Source organism: Notolepis coatsorum (assembly GCF_963971535.1).
Source record: "Notolepis coatsorum genome assembly, chromosome: 6".
Classification (NCBI taxonomy): Eukaryota; Metazoa; Chordata; class Actinopteri; order Aulopiformes; family Paralepididae; genus Notolepis; species Notolepis coatsorum.
Genome location: NC_140170.1, coordinates 130,579,071 through 130,601,441, shown reverse-complemented (window position 1 = coordinate 130,601,441; position 22,371 = coordinate 130,579,071). Strand labels below are relative to the sequence as shown.

The 22,371-nt window shown below is 43.1% G+C and overlaps 1 protein-coding gene across 1 annotated transcript in view; it reads right to left on the bottom strand.

Moving 5' to 3' along the window:
• Window positions 1-22,371, bottom strand: part of LOC311229667 (dedicator of cytokinesis protein 3-like) — a gene marked incomplete at both ends in the record, with an annotated part of 403,980 nt that overhangs the window by 26,680 nt on the left and 354,929 nt on the right. The window contains 16 exon segments of the mRNA XM_084315742.1: window positions 431-512; window positions 1,031-1,172; window positions 2,245-2,339; window positions 3,896-4,012; window positions 8,405-8,488; window positions 9,013-9,192; window positions 9,593-9,679; window positions 11,327-11,493; window positions 18,623-18,764; window positions 18,915-19,019; window positions 19,265-19,351; window positions 19,783-19,931; window positions 20,491-20,584; window positions 20,766-20,826; window positions 21,344-21,439; window positions 21,832-21,858. Of these exon segments, the coding sequence (XP_084171868.1) occupies window positions 431-512; window positions 1,031-1,172; window positions 2,245-2,339; window positions 3,896-4,012; window positions 8,405-8,488; window positions 9,013-9,192; window positions 9,593-9,679; window positions 11,327-11,493; window positions 18,623-18,764; window positions 18,915-19,019; window positions 19,265-19,351; window positions 19,783-19,931; window positions 20,491-20,584; window positions 20,766-20,826; window positions 21,344-21,439; window positions 21,832-21,858 (1,715 nt within the window).

Sequence of the window (22,371 nt, the reverse complement as noted above, 5' to 3'; positions counted from 1 at the left end):
GAAAGGAGTGACATAATATTAACACTAGCCAGAGCAGCCTCCCTTGCCTATCAGAGTTTCAAGATCTTTTCACACGGTAGTTTCTTATCCTAGGATAACCCTAGTCCACTTAACCACATTTCACCTGGCAACAGTTAACCCTAGGTGGACTAGAAATAAGGGCTAACATTGCTCTGGAGAAGGGCCAGGTAACTGAGAGACCTGAACGGTTTCCCCTAAACGGAAATATGGACCATTAAAAAATAAATGTTGTATCTTTACCTTGAATTCCAGGACTGTATTTTCCTAGCATTAAGGCATCAAAATAGGTTCCCATAGCCTTTGTGTTATTGTTTTTATGTCCTAAATAGTCTCACCCCACTGTGGGTACAAGGCTCTGTGGGGCTGATGAAATGGTATCTAAGACAGTTGTATCTAAGCAGAACCTTACCTCTAATGGTTGAGGGGGCGGGGTTTATCATCTGAGAAGGCGCAGAGTGGGTGGAGCTAAGACTGGAGGAGGAGGGGCTTGGCTGCAGAGGGCGAAAAGGCGAGAGAAGACATTATTCACTATATAATAAGGTACTGTATGAAGTGGAGAATAAATACGATAGGTGGCTGCGATGGGTGGTGAGGGAGGGGCTTGGGGTGTTGAATGTGCGATCTGTCTGATTTATTGTCTAGTCATTGTTGTGTTGAGTTGATATTTTTGGATGTCTTTTTATGTATGTGTATTGTTATTATTATGTTGTGATTGTTTTGTTTCATGTTTGAAATAAAAAAAGATTTGACAAAAAAAAGAGAATAAATACAATAGAAAATATAAAGAGGAAATCCTATGAATTAAATGATAGAAAAGTAACAAACTTAAGGGCTTAACTTAAATTAATAATACAAAAATAACCTAAATAATAATAATATAATATACTATGATAGCTCAAAGTCTGGTAGCTATTCAAGTTGTATTTATCAGCACCACTTCATAAACTCAAATACCACAGAATAGGGGTGTGTTTGTTTTAGTACCTTAGACAACCCATACAACACTGACCTGCATACGGTAGAAGTCCTCGGGGTGCTCCACCACCATGCTGTCGGTCAGGATGAGCAGATTCCCAACGTTACCCGCTTCACTGGAGTGGTGAGAGGAGAGAGAGGACGAGTTGCGCACAGGAGTCAACAGGGCTATGGGACTGGAGTGGAGGGGGGGTAGAGGGGGGTATAGGTAAGGAAGGAACGAGGGAGAAAAGAGAGGAGTAGGGAGTAAGGAATAGGGAGGGAGCAGGGGAGATGGAGCAGGGAGGATAGGAGGGGAGATAAGACCGACAGAGAAGCCATGCCAAGGGGAGAGGGTAAGAGGAGGAGAACAGATAGGGAAAACGACATCCAAAAAAAAGGATGGTGGTTGATGGTAATGAGAGCGCAGCAGCAGTCAAGAGGAATGTGCAGCCAGACCATGCAGCAAGTGGGGAGGTGAGGAGGAGAGAAAAGAACATGCAGGATGGAAATTTGGAGATAGAGAGAGAGAGAGAGAGAGAGAGAGAGAGAGTTGTAGCAGTAGAGAGCATGGTTAAAAGGACAGATGTGATGTTTTCAGTGTTTAGTGAGTGACATGACATCAGCAGAGGAGAAAGTTGAGGGTTATCAATGCTAGTCATGGCAGAGAGAGAAAGAGTGATTCATGCCGGTGAGAGAGAGAGAGAGCAATTATGTATGGCTGGTATGTGGCAATGATGAAGCTATGACATCATCCGTGTGACATCAGCAGCAGAGGAAGTGAGAGCTGGTGTGTGTGAGTGATATGTGGTGGTGCAAATGAATGGCTGTCACTAAAATAAAGCCATTCAAAGAAAGTGTACGCTCACTCAGGGAACAACACACTCATAATAATTGGAGTGTGTGCGTGTGTGTGTGTGTGTGTGTGTGTGTGTGTGTGTGTGTGTGTGTGTGTGTACGTGATTGAGTGAGGGAGAGAGAGAGAGAGAGAGAGAGAGAGAGAGAGAGAGAGAGAGAGAGAGAGAGAGAGAGAGGGAGAGAGAGTGTGAGAGAGAGCCAGAGAGAAAAAGAGTGATTGCGTGAAAGAGAGTGAATGTGAACGATAGCATACTGTGAGCCATGTGTGTATGTGCATGTACAGTTTTTGTGTGTGTGTGTGTGTGTGTGTGTGTGTGTGTGTGTGTGTGTGTGTGTGTGTGTGTGTGTGTGTGTGTGTGTGTGTGTGTGTGTGTGTGTGTGTGTGTGTGTGTGTGCGTGCGTGCTACTGACCTGTGTCTGTGCATGAGCTTGAAACTCTCAGGGCTCATTGGGCTGTGAGAGGCCAGGATACCTCTGGATGTGGGCTTGTCCAAACCAGGAAGACCCTGCAAAGCCACATAGAAACACTGCTCTGAATATTCACACGGCTCTCTGTCTTGCCAAGCTGCAGCGGGTGATTCGCTCCGCGGAGAGGGTGATCGGCTGTCCCCTGCCCTCCCTCAGGTCCCTGCACGACTCCAGGGCGCTGAAGAGGGCGAGAAAGATCATGGCCGACCCATCCCACCCCGGTCACAGCCTCTTCACCCTGCTCCCCTCTGGGAGAAGGCTGAGGATCCCAAAGGCTGTGAAAGCTCGACACAGACTGAGATTCTTCCCCTCAGCCGCCAGGCTGATCAATGCCTCAGGCCCCCCCCCCCCCCCCCCCCCTCGGTACCCCCCCCCCCCCCCCCGCCCCCAAGTGACACTGGCTCAATGACATTGACTGCACTGCACTAGTCCGTACTGGATCTCTGCACACTTCACTTTATATATATATATATGTATTTTATTTATTGATTAATCCCCCACTGCACTGTTTTCGTTTCTTGTCTGTGTTGGTGTTTGTTTACTGTGAAAAAAGAAAGAATGCATACACTGTATTGCTGCAACAATTACCAATGTGTTTTACACAAATGGCTCAATAAAGGAATCTGAATCTGAATCTGAATCTAGAACCAGGAAGACCCTGCAAAGCCACATAGAAACACTGCTCTGAATACTGAATATTCACACAGCTCTCTGTCTAGAACCAGGAAGACCCTGCAAAGCCACATAGAAACACTGCTCTGAATACTGAATATTCACACTGCTCTCTATCTAGAATGGTAGTACGGCATTCAGGGGAGCTAGGTTTGAACCTCTGAAATGTAAAAAAGTGATTTGTGACAAGATTATTATATATGTTCCATATATATACAGTTCCATGTCTCAGATGGCCCTGTTAAAGTTAGATGTTATGTATGATTGCAAGTAACTGTCTAACTGTGCCTAACTGTTCCCACATGAGGGCGCTATAGGCGGAGCTGCTAATGCTGCAGCCAGGTATAGAGGTATAAAAGGAGATGTCGACTCCCCCTCCGTCTCTTCCACCGTCGCTCTCACAAGAGAAGGACTCTCATGTACTGCTGTGTACCAATGTGAAATAAACCACGCCGTTTAATGGCTAAAGAGAGAAACCATGCCTCATGAACATATTATTGTCGCCCCATAGCTAACTCTGTCAACAGGCAGGATCAGGATCAATCAGTGATCCAAACGTTGTGTCATCAGAGACTGTCTTCATTCTCTAGCCCTTAATACAAGTAACACTAGACAACAGATACGTTGACACTTGACAAATACACTGGAATGAATCAAAATATGAATGTGTTAAAAAAAGAAATATATATTTAAACAGTGTCCTCTAGAGGCGTAACATGGTGGAATTCACTGTATCAGATCACAGACATCTTTGTCGACAAACAACAGGCAATTGTAATCAAATAGCAGGCAATTATCATCAAAAGACAACCGTGGCACAATGACCTGTGGCATGTGGCCATACTGGTTGGCATGAAAAATCACGAGAGTACTATGATTAACAGAGCAAATGTGTGTTGCTGGAGCCTCTGTCAGCACTCACATGGCAGAGGCTGCTCTTCATCATCTGGAACTGATCTATCAGCTTCTTGTGCAGAGGACGCATTTCTGGGTGCACCAGCTTCTCATGCACCGCCAGGCCCACACCTAGGATATGAACCTGCGTAAGACAACACAGACCGTGTGATTCACATCCAGAATACAGTAGTCTTTCATTCAGAGGGCTGAGCGAAAAGCACAGGGAGGCAACAACCTGATAAAAAAAGAGGAAATGTTGACTCAGCCTCCCCCAATCGCTTCTGATAATGTTGTGTGTCCGGATGGCATTAGTATTACCTGGGGACAGGGCCGCCTGGGAGAAATGCGAGGCCCTGTGCGATATTTAAACGCGATGTGTGTTAGAAAGAGAGAGAAATATAGAGAGAGAGAGCATGTCATTTTGTGTGTTAGAGAGAGATATAGAGCATGTCTGTGTGTGTTAGAAAGAGAGAGAGAGAGAGAGAGAGAGAGAGAGAGCATGTGTGTTTGTGTGTTAGAGAGAGAGAGCATGTCTGTGTGTGTGTGTGTGTGTTAGAGAGAGCATGTATGAGAGAGATAAGCAAAGATGAGCCCCTAAAGGATATTCAACTTTTAATGGAAGAACAAAACAGAAGGAAAAGATAACTTCACAAAGGCAACATAGATAGATAGATAGATAGATAGATAGATAGATAGATAGATAGATAGATAGATAGATAGATAGATAGATAGATAGATAGATAGATAGATACTTTATTAATCCCCTTGGGGAAATTCAGGGTATCTCGCAGCTCACATAGTATACAGACATTGACCGTTCCCATACAGTTATTGCACGTTATGTCTGCATCATGAATTAAAAATAAGTACATGATAAAATTCAATTAAATCATACCCATCAATATTAAATATGAGCGTGATTAGATAAAAGCAGGTGTATAAAAAACAGGTGTAAAAACAGGTGTAAAAACAGGTGTAAAAACAGGTAAAAACAGGTGTGTGTGGGTCAGAGGTCAGGTCCCCCGCACTATAATATGCTGTTGTACAGTCTGATGGCTGTGGGGACAAAGGACCTCCTGTGCCGCTCAGTCCGTGAGTGCAGGGAGATGAGCCGTCCGCTGCGACTGCTGCTCTGCCCCACCAGGGTGTGGTGGAGAGGGTGGTTGGTATTGCCCATGATGGCCAGCAGCTTGCTCTGAGTGCGGCTCTCCACCACAGTCCCCAGTGGGTCCAGTCTCCTCCCTACCACTGAGCCAGCCTTCTTGACCAGCTTATCCAGCCGTCTGGTATCCCTGGCCGTGGTATTACCACCCCAACAGACAGCGGCGTAGAGGAGCACACTTGACACCACTGCCTGATAAAACATAAACAACATTTCCCCACACACATTAAAAGACCTGAGCCTCCTAAGGCTAAGAACATGAACATAGATCCAAAAGGACAAAGATCAACACTTAAATCCAAAGAGAAGAGGGTCTATACCAGAGAAAACAAAGTAGCAAGGAGCCAATGGCCGACATCAGCTAAATAGGCTAACTGCAAATAGAGAAGCCAGGTACTGACACCAGGCCACACACCGTTAGCTACTACAACAGCTAGCCGGCCCGTTTGGCTCAATATAACGTTAGCTACGTTAGCTAGCCGGCCCGCTTTGGCTCAATATAACATTAGCTACAACAGCTAGCCGGCCCGTTTGGCTCAATATAACGTTAGCTACGTTAGCTAGCCGGCCCGCTTGGCTGAATATAACATTAGCTACAACAGCTAGCCGGCCCGTTTGGCTCCAGAGAGAGAGAGAGATATATCCACTGCGGGAATAGAATAGAGTGCATTAAAAACTCACCAAACGTCCAAGAGGATGGAGACAACCGCGTGGAGTTAACGAAGTTCATCTGCCGAATGACCGTCCTCTTCATCTTGGCATAACAATGCTGCACGCGCTCTCTCTAGGTTAGCTAACGCTAGTTAGCCTTTAGCTAAGCTAGCTACTAGCCGACATCATCATGGCTATCCCGACTGAACCACACGTTAGCACTCGATATTATAACGTAGCTAAAGCTAACTAGCTGTCCCTGCCTTTAGCTAAGCCGACAAGCTAAGCCGACATGGCTAGCCTGACTGAACTGTCTAACATGCAACAACTTTCATCTTCAGTCCATCTGCCGAATGACCGTCCTCTTCGTCTTGGCTGGCATAACTAAGCATAACCTCCAAAGCTGCACGCGCGAAATAGTCAAACGCAGCTGACGCACGCCGGCGTACACATGATGTAACCCCTCCCTTCGTTGAAACCAATAGTATGTCTGCTGCAGAGCCCCAGAGCTCCAATAGTGAGTATGTCTGCTGCAGAGCCGCAGAGCCAGGAACAAGTCAGACACATTCTACAAACATGTCTAATGTGAAATATATAAGCATATAAGCAAAACTAGATTTTAGGTCTGTGATGAAAAAGGGCCTCACGGGAAGGGGGGCCTCGCAAAAAAAAAAAAAAAAAAAATTTGCGAGGCCCCCCTTCCCGCGAGGCCCTGTGCGACCGCACTGCTCGCACACCCCCTGAGGCGGCCCTGCCTGGGGATGTCTGGTGATTGTTAATTATTGCCTCAAGGCCCCACAAATTCTATCCCACCTGGATCTAACATACCAGAGATGGTCTACTCTAAGCGAACTCAAACGTCCTAAAGTGATTTGAATACCATCCAGGTCGACACCTGCTGTTCTTCCACGCATTTCCTGACATGTGCACCTGGCATCTCGACTACGACATTCCATGTTCCAAGTGTGTTGTATTTAAGCAATAGCTCACGACAGGCCATGGTATATGGTTATTATATCACAGCTAAGGGGCGTGGTTCTAGTTAAATTGGGCATGCATCAACCCCAGTCCTGTGTTGTGTTATTTGGACGAACTGAGTACATATTTGGAATCTAAATGGGTACATTCGCCTGAAAATATCAAACTGTATAAGAACGGTCCTAGGTCGTAAGTTAAAACAGCGTTCGGCCTTGGTAAATAGTAGTCATATCTGCCTGGCTATGAAAAAAATAATCCCACTTGTTAGTGTGTGTGTGTTGCATAGCAACTGTCAGGCAGCCAGGAGGGCCTATTTTATTTTGAACATTATTATTTACTAATAAAAATTTACTAATAAAAACATAAATATTTAAATTGAAGTGTGTCTTACTTTCATTTTGCCATAGCCTACGTGGTAACCGTTTTTATAACTTCAGGCTGTCAGAACTACGCTCCTTAGCTGTGATATAATAACCATATACCATGGCCTGTCGTGAGTTATTGCTTTTGTTATGTTATGTTGTTCTGGGTCTACCAGCATGTGAGGTGACACATTCATGGCCATTGGGGCCCGTCTAATCCCACTCTATGAGGCCAGCCATTCATTACAAGGTTTCACTGTGCGTGAGGATGTTTGTAGAGCTAAATCTATATTTTATATTATTGCTATGTGTCCTTTGTCATTGTCAATTGACAGTATAAACCTTCCCTTCAATATGCCATAAAGAATAATTTTTTTCATCAATACGTTCCCATTTTATAGCGTTGTGAATATTAACTATATATCGCAATGTTATAGGGTAATTCCTGCAAAGCTAGTTATAGGGCACTAAGCTAATAACGTTAAATCGATTGGCGTTTCAGCCCTACACAAGCTAGAGTTAAAAATCTAAATGCATATGATCGGTATCATGGTCCACCATGAATGCGTGAAAGGGGGGGGGGGGGGGGTAAGTCGTTACTGATTATTGATTACCAATAACGGCATTCGTTATTACAACAACATACGCTGATCAGGGGGATGGTTATGAGAACAAGGCCCGATCAAGCTGAAATTGACCTCAAATCGCTCTTACCTGTGGCCGGTTGGATTCCAAAAAGAATTTCCCAGTTATTGATCGCCATCTGGTAGATCGATGTGTCCATTGGCTGATGCTATATTCCTTTACTGCATACTGAATTCGGCGTCGCAATAAGTATTCCAGGCGATCGGTTGAAACCATAGCTTCAGGCTAACAGAAAAGTTTACCCGGAATGAAAAAAAAGTGACACCCCGTCTGCAACAAGGATTACTCCATTCTCAAGACAGCGCCACTACCAGGATCTGGCCGGTACTGCACTTTGCGAATCCCAATAGGCATTTTCCAGCCAACATACAGCTCCGTGACATTGAGTAGGATATTAAAATGGAATAAAAGCAAAAACGAGTCAATAACGTATATATACGTGTTTGGCCTCCAGAGGTCGGACCCCAATAACGTATATATACGTGGTTGGCCAGGAATATGTTAACTGGTTGTTATGTTGTTGTGGGTCTACCAGTGTGTGTGGTGACATTAACTGGTTGTGATGTTGTTCTGGGACTACCAGCGCGTGAGGTGACATTAACTGGCTAGACAAATCAAATAAATAACCTAACCTGGTCATATTTTGTTGTCCAGAGACTAGAGAACATTAGCCAGCCTGTATTCCAGGGTGACACTAAATGTATTATTTTCCTTCTACCCTTTAGCTAACACCTACCTGTTCCTGCATGAGGTCTTTGAGCTGTGTGATCTTCTCTGTGTCTTCAGGGTGGCTGGCAATGTACTCCTTGTCAAAGAACGCCTATAGCAACAAACAGCAGTAAATATGAGTAGAGTAGACAAAAGAGTAGACAATCTACCACCAACCAGTTGTTAATCAGTTTCTTTATGTCTTGTATTCGGGGTGGCTGGCGATGTACTGTGCTACTTGTCAAAGAACATCTGGAGAATAGACAAATAGTACCCATTATGTATTAATTAGCTACTGTGTGTGATCTTCTCTGTGTATAGGGAGAGAGGCAAACGCACTCCTGGTCAGAGAAAGTTTGTGGTACAGCAACATAATGAGAACACTTTCATTATTGAAGATAGTGATTTTACATTAGGAGTAAATCCAGCCCACATAAAAAATTATTATTATCAATTATCATTATTCAAATTTTATAATAGTTAATATTAATATCAATAGTATTAATTCATTAGGTTTATTATGGAAATTATTTCATAACTTTACTACAAAATCCTGAAAGGCAAAAGGTTGCATGTGTGTATTAGGAGCATAGCAATAACACTGCCAGGTGGCCTGTTATGTTCCGTTAGTCCTACCTCCTGGTATCTGGCGATGCCTCCATTGACAGCCGCGTCTATGACACCGTTGAGCGTCATGCTGAGGAGGTTGATGTTACCGTGGAGCTGCTTGTGTTGGTACTGACTGATCAGAGTCCTGAGCTCCTGGTTCTTATTCTCCACCACGTAGATGGCATTCTCTAATGGGCTCACCTCCACCTGAGAGAGAGAGAGAGAGAGAGAGAGAGAGAGAGAGAGAGAGAAGAAGAGAGAGAGAGAAGAGAGAGAGGAGAGAGAGAGAGAGAGAGAGAGAGAGAGAGAGAGAGAGAGAGAGAGAGAGAGAGAGAAAGAGAGAGAGAGAGAGAGGGGGGGGAGAGGGGGAGAGAGGGAGAGAGAGAGAAGGGTGATGGGGAGGGAGTGAGAGAAAGAGAAAGAGGGAGAGAGAGGAGAGAGGGAGAGAGAGAGAGAGAGAGAGGGTGTGAAATAGGGTGAAAGAGAGAGATGAGGTATACAATGTGAGCCTGTATTGGGGTCAATTCACCTTCAATTCAAGATTATATGATACTAGATACTAGAATATGATGATTTAATGTACAGTATAACCCTTCAATGTACTCACCAGTTCTCGCTTTTCCACTTCAAACCAGCGTGATATTCCAGGCAGAGGATGAGTGAGGATGAGAGTGGTCCTCTCTATCCAAAGACTCTGGAACACACAGAGGACACAGATCCATTACAGTTATAAGACCTACAACATGTCCTCTCTATCCAAAGACTCTGGAAGACACAGAGGACACAGGTCCATTACAGTAATAGCTAGCAAGAGGTCACACAGAGCATTTTTTATTTCTTTTTTTATATTTAGTTTTCCTCTCAGAACCTTTAGGTTCCATACAGACACTTTTTTGATAAATTAATCTATATCACACAAAAAGTACCAACACAGTAATACAATTTACATTTAAAAAACATTTTAAAGCCGATTTAAATTGGTTTTTAAAACTGATTTTAAATATATATAATCTGGGTTTTCCATTGGACATGGAAGCAGCCAGTTAATTCAAGCCATGTTAGTCATTTTAGATGCGTTTTGTTTATCTTTCATATGTCTAGGCCAGGTGGGAAGTTAATTCTCCCAGGTGGCCGGCTTGGCTTGTAACACTGAGGGCAGCTCTGAGTGTCTGATCCCCGCCTACCAGCTGGCCAGCATGTATGTTATTTCATATGTTATTTTAAAACATTGCTGACTGCCAATCTTGGTAATGGCATGCACAGTAGTATGACAGCTTTTGATTGATTCTAAATTCTCTGGTATAGGCATGGTTATTAAATGTTTTTTTTTTTAATTCTACACCCACACAGCTACCTGTACACTACCAGCCTGAAGGTAGGGCTGCTTGATTATGGCAAACATCCTAATCACGATTATTTTGATGGATATTGAAATGACGATTATTAAACATGATTGTCATGTACCTCCAAGCCTCCAGGCTCCCCTGTACCCCTTGGTTCCCCCCCCACTCTATCCCTACCTGTCTACTCTCTCTCTCTCTCCTCTAAGTTACAGGCATGGAGTCAGGTGTGTGGGAGCGAGAGGAGCAGCTGATTGATTGATCTGGCTGCTGATTGCTCAACCTATTTAGACCTGGCTCAGATGTCATCATGCTGCCAGATTGTAACTTCTTGTATACCAGTCAGCCATAGTTATTAGCACTTGTCCTTGTATTATTCCCTTACCCGTTTTGTCGTTACCTCTGTAGAATAAATATACCCACTGTTGGGTTTCTCTGATTCCTCGTCTCTGCTTGTTAGTGTCTGCGTTTGGGTTCTGGCTCTAGTACAACCATTACAATGATTACGCATTGATATGATTTACATCATATTATGGCAACGACTGCATTTGTTTCTACCTTTCTTCTCAACCAAAGGCTTCCCTTCTGTCATCTTCTACAAGTTACTAAAGACATTTCAAAATAACTGGAGAAACGTGCCGTGGCTCTGAAACTATGCACATTTACAACACAAGACTAAATGAGACCAACGTGGCATGCGGCACAATCATAATTTTATCTTGGTTATATTGTCTTTGTGATCGTGGGAAGCCAAAATCGCAATTGAAATAGAAAATCGATGAATTGCCCAGCCTGAGAGAGTTGGTGGGCAGAGACACACTGTGTCTAATATTAAGAGTGATGATATCAAAATATACTAATGTACTGGGCCAGCATTCTTTTAGCATAACTTTTAGGTAGACTGCCAATAGCAAGCACCTTTCCTAGGTGTGTGTTCCTTTCTCCGACCCTGACCTGATCAATAAATCTATTATAATCCAGTGTTGTTACTTCCCGCTCACTTTGAACTCGTTGTCTCTGTCTTTGGACCCCTTGTGGAAGGGTCGGTCATAGCGAAAGCGTCTGACGTTGTTGACCCGGTAGAAGCTCTTGATGCGGTCCGGTACCCGCTCCATCTGGAGCACGGAGACGTTCTCCGGTACCGGAGTCACCGCGTAGATCTGGAGGTCTGAGAGGAGGGTCAAGGGAATAACCTGGGATGGCTACAGGCATACTGTAGTCACAAATATATACGTCATGTTCTGTGATTCCAGTAGTGGAGAGTAAGTATTTTTACTCAAGTAAAATGTTTAGCTACTTAATAAACTATAAGGGAACTTTATACTTTTTACTCCACTACATTTATCTGAACCGATCAGTTACTAGTTACTTTTGCATAGAAATAGAAAACATGGCAAAAATGTATGAAGACTATATATTTTCGCATTTGAAGCCTGCTCCAAGAGGACGTAATCAGAGCAGCATAACTGGACCACATACCACTTTAACATAACATACAGCAGTGGTCGGCAATAGGTGGACTCCCCCAAAATTGCCCCCCCCCCCCCCCCCCCCCCCCTCCAGCAATAATATCTGGCCCGTCAGATTATTTTGAGTATGAATAGTATGAGTATGAATATAATTTATAATTTTTTTTAGATATATATCAGACCGACTATAGGCTAGGCTATATATTTAAGGTATAATGTCCAAACAGAGAAACTACCACCACCTAAATAATGGCAATGCTTGTTATTATACCGGTACTTAGTTTTATCCATGTTGAGAGTGAATAACAGGTCTAGGCAGCGAGGTGCAATGTAGCGCTTGCTCAACATGAAACAAATCTGTGGACAGCACCTGGTGCTGAAATAGCAAACAAGCAGTGTGGTATGAAATAAAAACACCAGTTCAAGGGCAGCTGGGTAGCGCAGTGGACTAAGCGTCTGTCTACCACCACAGAGACAGTGGGATCGAATCCAGCTGTGGTGCTTCCGGGTTGGCCGACCATCCATACTAACACAATTGGCAGTGTTAGCGGGTGGGAAACCCGGTGAGGGTGGGTCCTGGTCGTTGTAAACAGCGACTCCTACAGTTCGGTCGGGGTGCCTGCACAGCAAGGGAAGGACCTAGGAGAGGTAGTGTGACCTTCCACACGTTACACTCTCCCAGTGAGAGTCCTCGCTGCCAGGTGAAAAGAAGCGGTGGGCTGGGTACACATGTGTCGGAGGAAGCATGTGATAGTCTCCGCCCTCCCGGACCGACGGAAGAAATCGGAAAAAGAAGGGGAAAAAAAAGATAATACAAAAAATAAATAAAAAATAAAACACCAGTTCAATAAATAATTTGTATGACTGACGGCAACACACATGTGAACAGTAACAATGCAATTAACACATTGGGCGCCGGGGGTTGTGCCCATCTTATACCACTCTCTGCCACCGTTGAAAGCCTATGGAGATGTTTACCTTCTTTGCAGGGCTATAACTTTTTTTATTGTATTGCTATATTGACATTACTATGGCCCATTCAACATCGATTATCTATCGTTCAGGATGTGGGAATGTTATATTTTTTCATTCATACATTGTTGTGTTAATACCTTCGAGAATATAAGTATGTTTTTAATCTTTTCTGCTGTAATTCCAAAAACAGTAGTTATAGGCCCTGAAGCATATATAGATTATCAATTGGCGTTTCTTTCCCATACACGCTATATTAAAAAATCAAATGTATATGATCAGTATACATTATGCTTCATCATGCATGGAGGAAAGGGGGGGGGGGTCGTTTAGAATTCCTTGATCGTCAGTAATGGCTTTATTTACTATGGGTTGATATATTGATCAGACTGTTTGCAGTGAAATTAATAAACAATCGGGTTGAAAATAATGTTACTGCCCTCTGAACTGCGTTATGGCAGCGATCCATATGCACTATAGTGTTTGTCAGGAGTCCCGTAGCGAGATGTGACTGCCAGAGGAATTTCCTCGACGCACCGATGACACTATCCGTTTTTTGAGTGTGTAACTCGCCTGACCATCCACCAAGTTCAAGTTCAAGTTTCTTTATTAGTTGTCATACAGAAGTACAGAATACTTTTATACAAAATGCTTCTTTCTGTTTCGCTCCAGAGACTGTGCTAGGCAAAAATAGATAATAAAATAAGTATAGCAAGTATAAAAGTATAAAATAGAAGTCAAGTACGTAGACAAAAATGTTCAGTATATACATATATACAATGCTCTATGTAGAGTAGAAGTAACTGAGTTACCATACAATATATTATACAGTGCAAAGCAGAAGTGAGTACATACACACTCATGCTGCACACGCTCACACTTATGGCCACTTTACAAAAGGAAAGGTCACTTTAAGAATAGTATAGTATAACTTGAGATTGTATAATATAGCATTGTATAACAGTGTACATAAAGACCCAGTGCCTCATCCGTAGCTAACAGTGTATTGCACTACCACAGGACCTAGCATGTCCTACCATGCTCTGTAAATAACTCATGTACATATACCGATATGCCCTACTTTGTTTACTTGTTTTATTGCACAATGTCGTTCTATTGAATTCTTATTATATATTACTATTGTATTATGCACATCGTTGCGGGCAAGACCCCCCGCATTTCATTGTATACTTGTATGCCGTGACAAATAAAACTCTTGACTTGACTTGACTTGAGAAGTGGGATGAGGTACAATTTAGGTACAATATAATTTACAGTAAGGTGTAATGAGGTATGGGTTGTAGTGCAAATTCTTTACCGATAAATATAAAGTGTGCTTAGGTATACTAAAGTGGTTAAAGTGGGTGCTGCAGTGAGTTGTATGTTTAAAGTGAGTGTGCGCATGTGGATGTGTGTGCTGTGAGTGCATTTTATGGTTGTTACATAGTGTTATTGTTCGTTGAGCATCCTGATGGCCTGGGGATAGAAGCTTCTTCTGAGTCTCTCTGTGCTTGTCATGAGACTCCGGTATCGCTTGCCTGACCGCAGGAGTTCCAAGAGGCAGTTGTTTGGGTGGCTCGAGTCTTTGATCATTCTCTTAGCCTTGCCCATGCACCGCTTGTTGTAAATGCCCTGGAGAGTGGGAAGCCCCCCTCCAATTGTGCGTTCGGCTGAGCGGGCCACTCTCTGTAGTCTGCTACGGTCTTGTGTGGTGCTATTCCCAAACCAGGAGGTGATATTGCCAGTCAGGATGCTCTCTATTGTGCATGCGTAGAAGTTCTTAAGGATCTTCTGACTGACTTGGAACTAACTTCCTTAGGCGTCTGAGGAAGTAGAGGCGTTGCCGTGCCTTCTTCACAACACTGTCAATGTGTGAGGTCCATGTCAAGTTCTCGGATATGTGGACTCCGAGGTACTTAAAACTGTTCACTCTCTCAACCGGTGCCCCGTCGATGCTGAGGGGGCTGTAGTCCCTGACCCCCGACCTCCTGAAGTCCACAATCATCTCCTTTGTTTTGCTGACGTTCAGGGAGAGGCTGTTCTCTTAACACCATCCCGCTAGAACCTTGACCTCTTCCAGGTAGGCCCTCTCGTCGTTTGCCAAGATCAGGCCCACCACTACTGTGTCGTCAGCAAATTTGATGATTGTGTTGTTGTTCCGCTGTGCCACACAGTCATGTGTGTACAGGGAGTAGAGGAGGGGACTCAGAACACAGCCCTGGGGGGCCCCTATGTTGAGAGTGATGGATGAGGAGGTGCAGTTGCCTGCTCTCACCACCTGGGGTCTGCCCGTCAGGAAGTCCAAGACCCACTGGCAGAGGTCATAGTTCAAGCCCAGGTCCCTGAGCTTGGCTATGAGTTTGGAGGGGACTATGGTATCGAATGCTGAGCTGTAGTCGATGAACAGCATTCTCACATAGTTCCCCTGCCTCTTGTCCAGGTGTGATGCTGCTGTGTGCAGCACATGGACTATGGCGTCCTCCGTGGACCTGTTGGGGCGGTATGCAAATTGCAGGGGGTCCAGGTTGATGGGGAGGGAGGAGCAGATGTAGCCCTTTACTAGCTTCTCAAAGCACTTCATGGCTATGGAGGTGAGAGCTACAGGGCGGTAGTCGTTGAGGCAAGCAGGCTTGGATTTTTTGGGTACAGGGATAATAGTGGACTTCTTCAGACAGGTAGGGATGACAGCCTGTTCCAAGGACAGGTTAAATATGTCAGTGAATACCGGGGCCAGTTGGTCGGCACAGACTTTTAGGACGCGGCCGAGGATACCGTCCGGTCCTGCTGCCTTCCTGATATTCACTTTCTTAAAGGTCCTCCTCACATCATGTTCTGTTACCCTGAACACTGAGTCTCCATCAGCAGTGCCCCCCCCCATCCATTGCAGTGGATTGTAGGCTGGTGCTGTTATTCCCAGCTTCAAACCTCGCATAGAAGGTATTGAGATAATTTGCTAAGGAGATGTCACTGTTCAGCTTGAGGGAAGTGCCTTTGTAATCTGTCATCGTTCTGAGGCCCTGCCACATAGCTCTAGAGCAGCGGTTCTCAACAGGGGTTCACACAAGGGTGCCGCGGAGAGCTGCCAGGGGTGCCGCGAGATGCCTGGGAATGTTCTTTAAAAATATAGAATGACAACAGTCTTATTTTGAAAATCCTGTAGCGGGTCTCATTTCTGCCCAAGCGCAGCTCCAGCTATAATAACTAGGCTCCGACAGCTAGCAACATTCAGGTCATTATGATACTCTTATTTTGAAAATCCGTGGTGTCGTGACTCATATCCGCTCTACAGCACGCAGCCGGATGCATCTCCACACAGCAGTACTAGTAGCGTCTCAGGCAGCAGTAGCGTCTGGAACAGTGAACACGCACATTGCAACAACAAGGATAGTGTTTTCGCGAACCAAAACAAATCCCTGCTGTTTTATTCTGCAACGGGTCAAATGCATATAACATGCTTTGCAATCCTTGACATTCCTTTATGACCATGTCGTGTTTAAGACCGGAATTAACGCGACGTTAGCATAAGCTAACAACAAGCTAAAGCCCTGTTCAGAGCGACAGAACAGCAGAGTGGGGACTTGGAAGGAGGACTGGGGAGGAGGGGGGGGGGGGCATTCTCCCTCTGTGTGTGTGCGTTTGAAAAGATATGATAAAGTCAGACGAGTATATTATATTGATAGTAAATGTACTGAGGGTGGACAGACAGATGATGTTGATATTTAAACATAAAAAATACAATACATAATAAATGTATCCATGATCATCATGCAACATAAAACAATTGCAGGAACGGTTTGGGAGAGGAAGGGGTTGCGTGTTCCAAAAAATTTACTTAAAGTTTAAAGCTCAATATATCAAAACGTGGCACTTTATAGTGAACAGGAGGTCTATTTGTACTAAAAACAATAAATAGTTTTTCATTTAAATGTCTGGAAGAGCTAAAAAAAAATTGTAATGTTTGTAATGTAATTCCTTACACGTAACGTGTCTGGCTGTGTGACGTCAACTTGTCAGCATGAAAATGACAGCCAAACATGGCACTGCAACTAAATAACACAAATACAATAGGCACATTTGTGACTGTTACAAATATAACACGTTTTATACTTGTGCTACAAGATTTTGGCCTGTGCTACAAAACTATCAACCTCTGTAGCACCAGTGCTATGTGCAAAAAAAGTTAACGTACAGCCCTGCAACTATTTAACTAAACAAATAGTCTATCTAGTGCTTCATGTGTATACAATAATTGCCTAATCTAATAACATGAACTAAAAAAGAAATCGATCACACGTTTCGTAAAGTTATTATAGAAACTTCACCAACTTAACGTCCGTGGCAGGCGTCATTACTTTTACCAACAGATTTTCCAACGCATTTCCAGAGCAGTCCTATGTCCGTTATCAAGGAAATGCAAAGCAGCTATCGCAATCGTCGTTGTGATAATAATCACTAAATGCATTCAGTGCTGGATCTAATCAAATGGATTTATCGAGACACGTTATGGAAAGTTCAAGACCGGACCACACAGCTTCTGAAAAGTGCCAATTACACGCTTCCGACGGCGATGGTCTACTCGCAGAACAAGTGAGTGTATCAGCCGCTGTGTTATGATTATTATGATACAAAATGTAAATGAATGAATGAATGAAAACTGTATTTAACAGATAAACAGTAAAAGGCACTCTGCAGGGATGTGATGTCATAATCAATCGTCACCTCACTAGAATAATATTTACAACGTGAACCGCGAAGCTGAATTTTCACACAAAATGGACACGTTTTTAACTCGTCCATCGAAACAGGTTACAGTTACCAATACCAATTCAGTACCTTCCAGTACCAATTCGACCACTGAGATTGCCCCAGTCAAACAGTGCAGCTGCAATGTTGTGTTCTCATGCTAAACCAGACTGGTATCATGTTGTGTGATCCTTTTCTGTATTTAAAAAAAAAAACATGATTTTCTGTTTGAGAAATGGTCACACTATTGCTATATTTATTTATACATTTAGACCTGAAACGCCTGCTAATAATGCATTATATAGCCTGCATATACACACAAATGTGTTTCCCGGTTTCAATGGGTTAAATAAACATTATTTTGAAAGCAAGCACTTTTGTCATCATTGTAGCAAAAAAGACAGGACCGGAAAAGTCTTTATCGTATGTAGGGGTGCCCTGGAATGTTTTATTGGACACAGGGGTGCCTTGGCAGCAGAAAGGTTGAGAACCCCTGCAGAGTCAGCCTGTTCATATTGGAGTTAAATGTTATCCCTGTAGCGCCTCTTTGCTTCCTTCACTTACTTAAGTACATTCAATAGCAAATACTTCTCTACTTTAAACATTTTAATGGAGGACTTTTACTTTTACCAGAGTACTCATTTATCTGGGAATTTCTACTTTTAATTAAGTAAATTAACTGTGTACTTCTTCCACCACTGTGTGATTGTCTCTAACTGTAGGAGGTACAGTAGGGAAGAGAAGATGATAACATGTAAACAGAAGATGTAAACATACAGAATTTCACTATGCCGGGTGAAAACCTTCTATCTTAAAATTTGGTGGTTTTCACCACCAATTTGTTTTACATGAATTGAAAGTTTGTGTGTTCATTAAGGTGTAGCAAGTTTGATGAAGGACCATGAGACCTATTCATGGTATGTATGTATAGCTTTAAAAAAAGAAATTATGAGGGCAAGGTAAGGTCACCGTGCAAATTATATGTGTAAAATAAGAATGTTTTTCTCAATTCCTGAACATTTATATTTGCCAGAAATATGATACTGTAAACACACAGGAAAAAAAACATACAGAGTAGTGGTGTAGTGGTCTATGTTCCTCTCTAAAGGATACACTGTGCGTCACACTGTAGGATTGCCTCATCTGGCTGGTTTGGGTGTTGCATTGCAATGGCTTGTGGGAATTCTCCCAGCATCCTTTGCTGGAAGGCTTCTAGCCTCTCGTAGTCATGGCCCCGACACACAAACTCCTTGTTCTGGGAAGGACAAAACATTTAGCAAAATATAATTTAATACATAAATGAGAGTAAAGGTGTTTAAAATATTGTCATGTCATGTGAATTAATCACTTCTGTCTGGAATCTCAATACAAAAATCTAAGTGAAAGGAAGAGGATGTGAGCTCACTCTCAGGAAGAAGGGGAACTTCCTGCCATAGAATCCCACCCTGAAGAACTCCGGCTCCAGTCTCTGCTGTTCCATAATGTTATCGTAGTATGCTGCCTCCATTTTCTACACAATAAACAAACACACAAATGCACATGGACGTCGTCGTCATACACACACATAAACACATGGACATGCATACACATAGACACAAACACAAGCACACACAGTACAGTCATGAGATATTACATTGCCTTCATTTTATAGAGAAAAGAAGACCTTGATTATGTTGTCATTGACAGGACCATGTCTCAGCATCATTACACATTACAGTGCTAATAATGTACTAAACAAGTAGTGATTAGACTCACCCGTATCCAGCTGAGACTCTGGTAGTCATACAGAGACTCATACTGGAAGGCCAGCTCTCTGCATAAAGGGATACCATACTCCCAACACTGGAGAGAACATGGAATACATACAAAAACATCATCTACTGGTTTCACTGGAAAGTTTAGTGTGACATGGTCCAAAACCAGCAATTCTCAAAGTGGAACCCAGGGGTTCCTTAAGCGGGCTCCAGGGGATAGTTTAGTTTAATTATTTCAGTAAAAGTTAGGCCAATGAGAGACTATATGTGTTATTGATTATTCTGATCATAGGGTTCACTTTATGTTATCTCGTCAATGACTGTATAGACACAGTTATTGAATTCTCACATCTATCAACAAACGTCCGCTCAGATGGGGGTCTAGGAGACTTAATCTTATGAAATGGGGGTCTTGTGTGTAACACTTTGGGGTCCATGAAACGAAAAAGCTAAATGTTGTTTCAGAGGTTTTTTTATGACACCAAATGTATCATGTGGGATGTGACTGTTTGTCCTTACCTTTCCCTTGTTAAAGTAGTGGATGACCTTGCGACAGAGTCCCTCCTTCCGGTGCCACTCGGTCTGAGCTGGGTAGTGGAGGAACTCCCTGAGAGGCCTGTCCTCCCAGTGGAGCAGCTCCCAGTATAACAACAGGGTGAACGCAGCCTCTGTGGAGTGATACACACACACACACACACACACACACACACACACACACACACACACACACACACACACACACACACACACACACACACACACACACACACACACACACACACACACACACACACACACACACACACACACACACACACACACACACACACACACACACACACACACGCACACGCACACACGCACACACGCACACAAGCACACAACAAGGACACGCAGACACTAAGTTTTAATTTATTAACTGAACCATATTCACAGAACCATATTCGAAGTTGAAGTCGAAGTCGGGAGGAGAGATTGATGATGTCCAAGCACATCTGTGTCATGCATAACCGTACCAATCACATACAGTAGGCTCTACACACACGTTTCACTCTTTTCACATTCTGTGGGAACCTATTGCCTGCATTCCTCACAAGAGAAATGAGCATCGGTGCACCATATATATGTGTGTGTGTGTGTGTGTGTGTGTGTGTGTGTGTGTGTGTGTGTGTGTGTGTGTGTGTGTGTGTGTGTGTGTGTGTGTGTGTGTGTGTGTGTGTACAGTACCTGTATAGTTCTCTGCTTGTAGGTGCATGTCACACAGCTTGTGGATGTAGCGGATGTACATTTCCTCCTTGTTGATCTCAGACTTGTAGAAGTTCTGATTATAAGAAAAAAAAACACACACTAAGTTATAGTTATTGGTGCATCTCATATATCAATCTTGCTAGTAATAATAATAATAATAAAACTTTATTTGTATAGCACCTTTCATACAAGAATTGCAGCTAGTGATAAAAAAATGTCAGTTACGTCAACAGCTACTGTAGTAGAAGTCTTACCAGGAGGTTGACAGTACAGCCAATCTTCTTATTCTCTGTTTCATCTCCTTTCATACAGTCCCTGGGAAAAAGTACAGACACACAATGATTACATTTACATTCAGGCATTTAGCAGACACTAGTGCAAGAGTAGATTAAGCTCAACTTCAAGTGGTATCACCAACATAACAAGTAGCCATGTTTTGTGCTCATCTAAAACCTCTGCATTTAGAAGAAGTCTTTAATTGTCATGTAGATTAACACACACACATGCAAGATGGGCGACCCACAGGAACACACACACACACACAAACACACACACACACACACACACACTGAGTCACCGATGGAGAACATGCAAACTCCACACAGAAAGTCCCGGGAGATCCCCCACCTAGGTAACTGGCAACGCAGCAACCTGGTCCCCAAGCGGGAATCAAACCCAGGACCTTCTAGCTGTGAGGCAACACTGTTTACCACTACACCACCGTGCCGCCTCCATTTAGAGACATTTTAGGCATTCAGATACTTAGATAAAAGATGGGAAACATGCAAGCCAAAAGGAAATATAAATAGATGCATGTCTGCGTGTCATTTACCTGTAATCCAGCAGCCGTTCCATCAGCCTTGTGACAGAGGTAACAAAGGACATCCCTGTCTCTCTCCATGTCTCCTGTTCAATCTTCTCCAACAAGCTAGCAAACAATGGGATATGCATTGCACATGGTTAGATGCCAACAATAATACATTCCCTGCATTTACCTTGATATCTGATATCTTTAAGCTAGTCCTTGAGAATGTGGGCTAAAAGCAAAAGGTTGTGTACTGGACACCATTTAACTGACTTTATTCTACATTAGTATTGCAGAATTGTCCAAACAATTCCTCTCAGGGAATGCAACAATAGTGCATAAAACATGTACAAATAAATGTTATTAAAATAAATAAATACATGTAATGAAACAACAGTACATCAAGCATGTAAAAACAATTATAGAGCCAGAGACCAAAAAGCTCACTCTAACCAAACAATGGAACCCAAACTGTTCTGAGAGGCAGACCTGTGAGTGTGTTATTACTGTCTTACCTGGGGTAGGGCCCAAAGAGCTGGGTTCTAATCCCGCAGCACAGAGCAAAGCAAACATACAACAGCAGTTAGAGAGAAAAGGCAAGCTTATTAAGTAAACAAAAGTGTTAGAGCAGAACACAGACACAAAGCTACAGAGATTAATGAGTTATAAACGGCTGTTTTATTAGAGCATGAAAGGGAGACAGAGGAGACAGCACATGGAATATGCAAACACAGCAGCAGTTAGGCAGCGTGTCTACTGGGGACCCATCTTAATAGAAATGAGTGGAAATGTATTTATTTTATTTGCTTCGCAGGATAAACCCCATGAGATGTAGCATCTCACTTTCAAGGGAGTCCTGCAACATGAAACAAAATACAAAGATGTGCATATGCATATGTACGAGCAGCTAGTTTTAAGATGGGACAATAACGTTGTTTTGAATTTAGCAAATGAGGTTAAAGATTGTAAATTATTTGGTAAATGATTCCAATGAGAAGGAGCCATTTTTTAAATGACAGCTTATTTTACTTTGTTCTCAATTATCTCTATTGTTC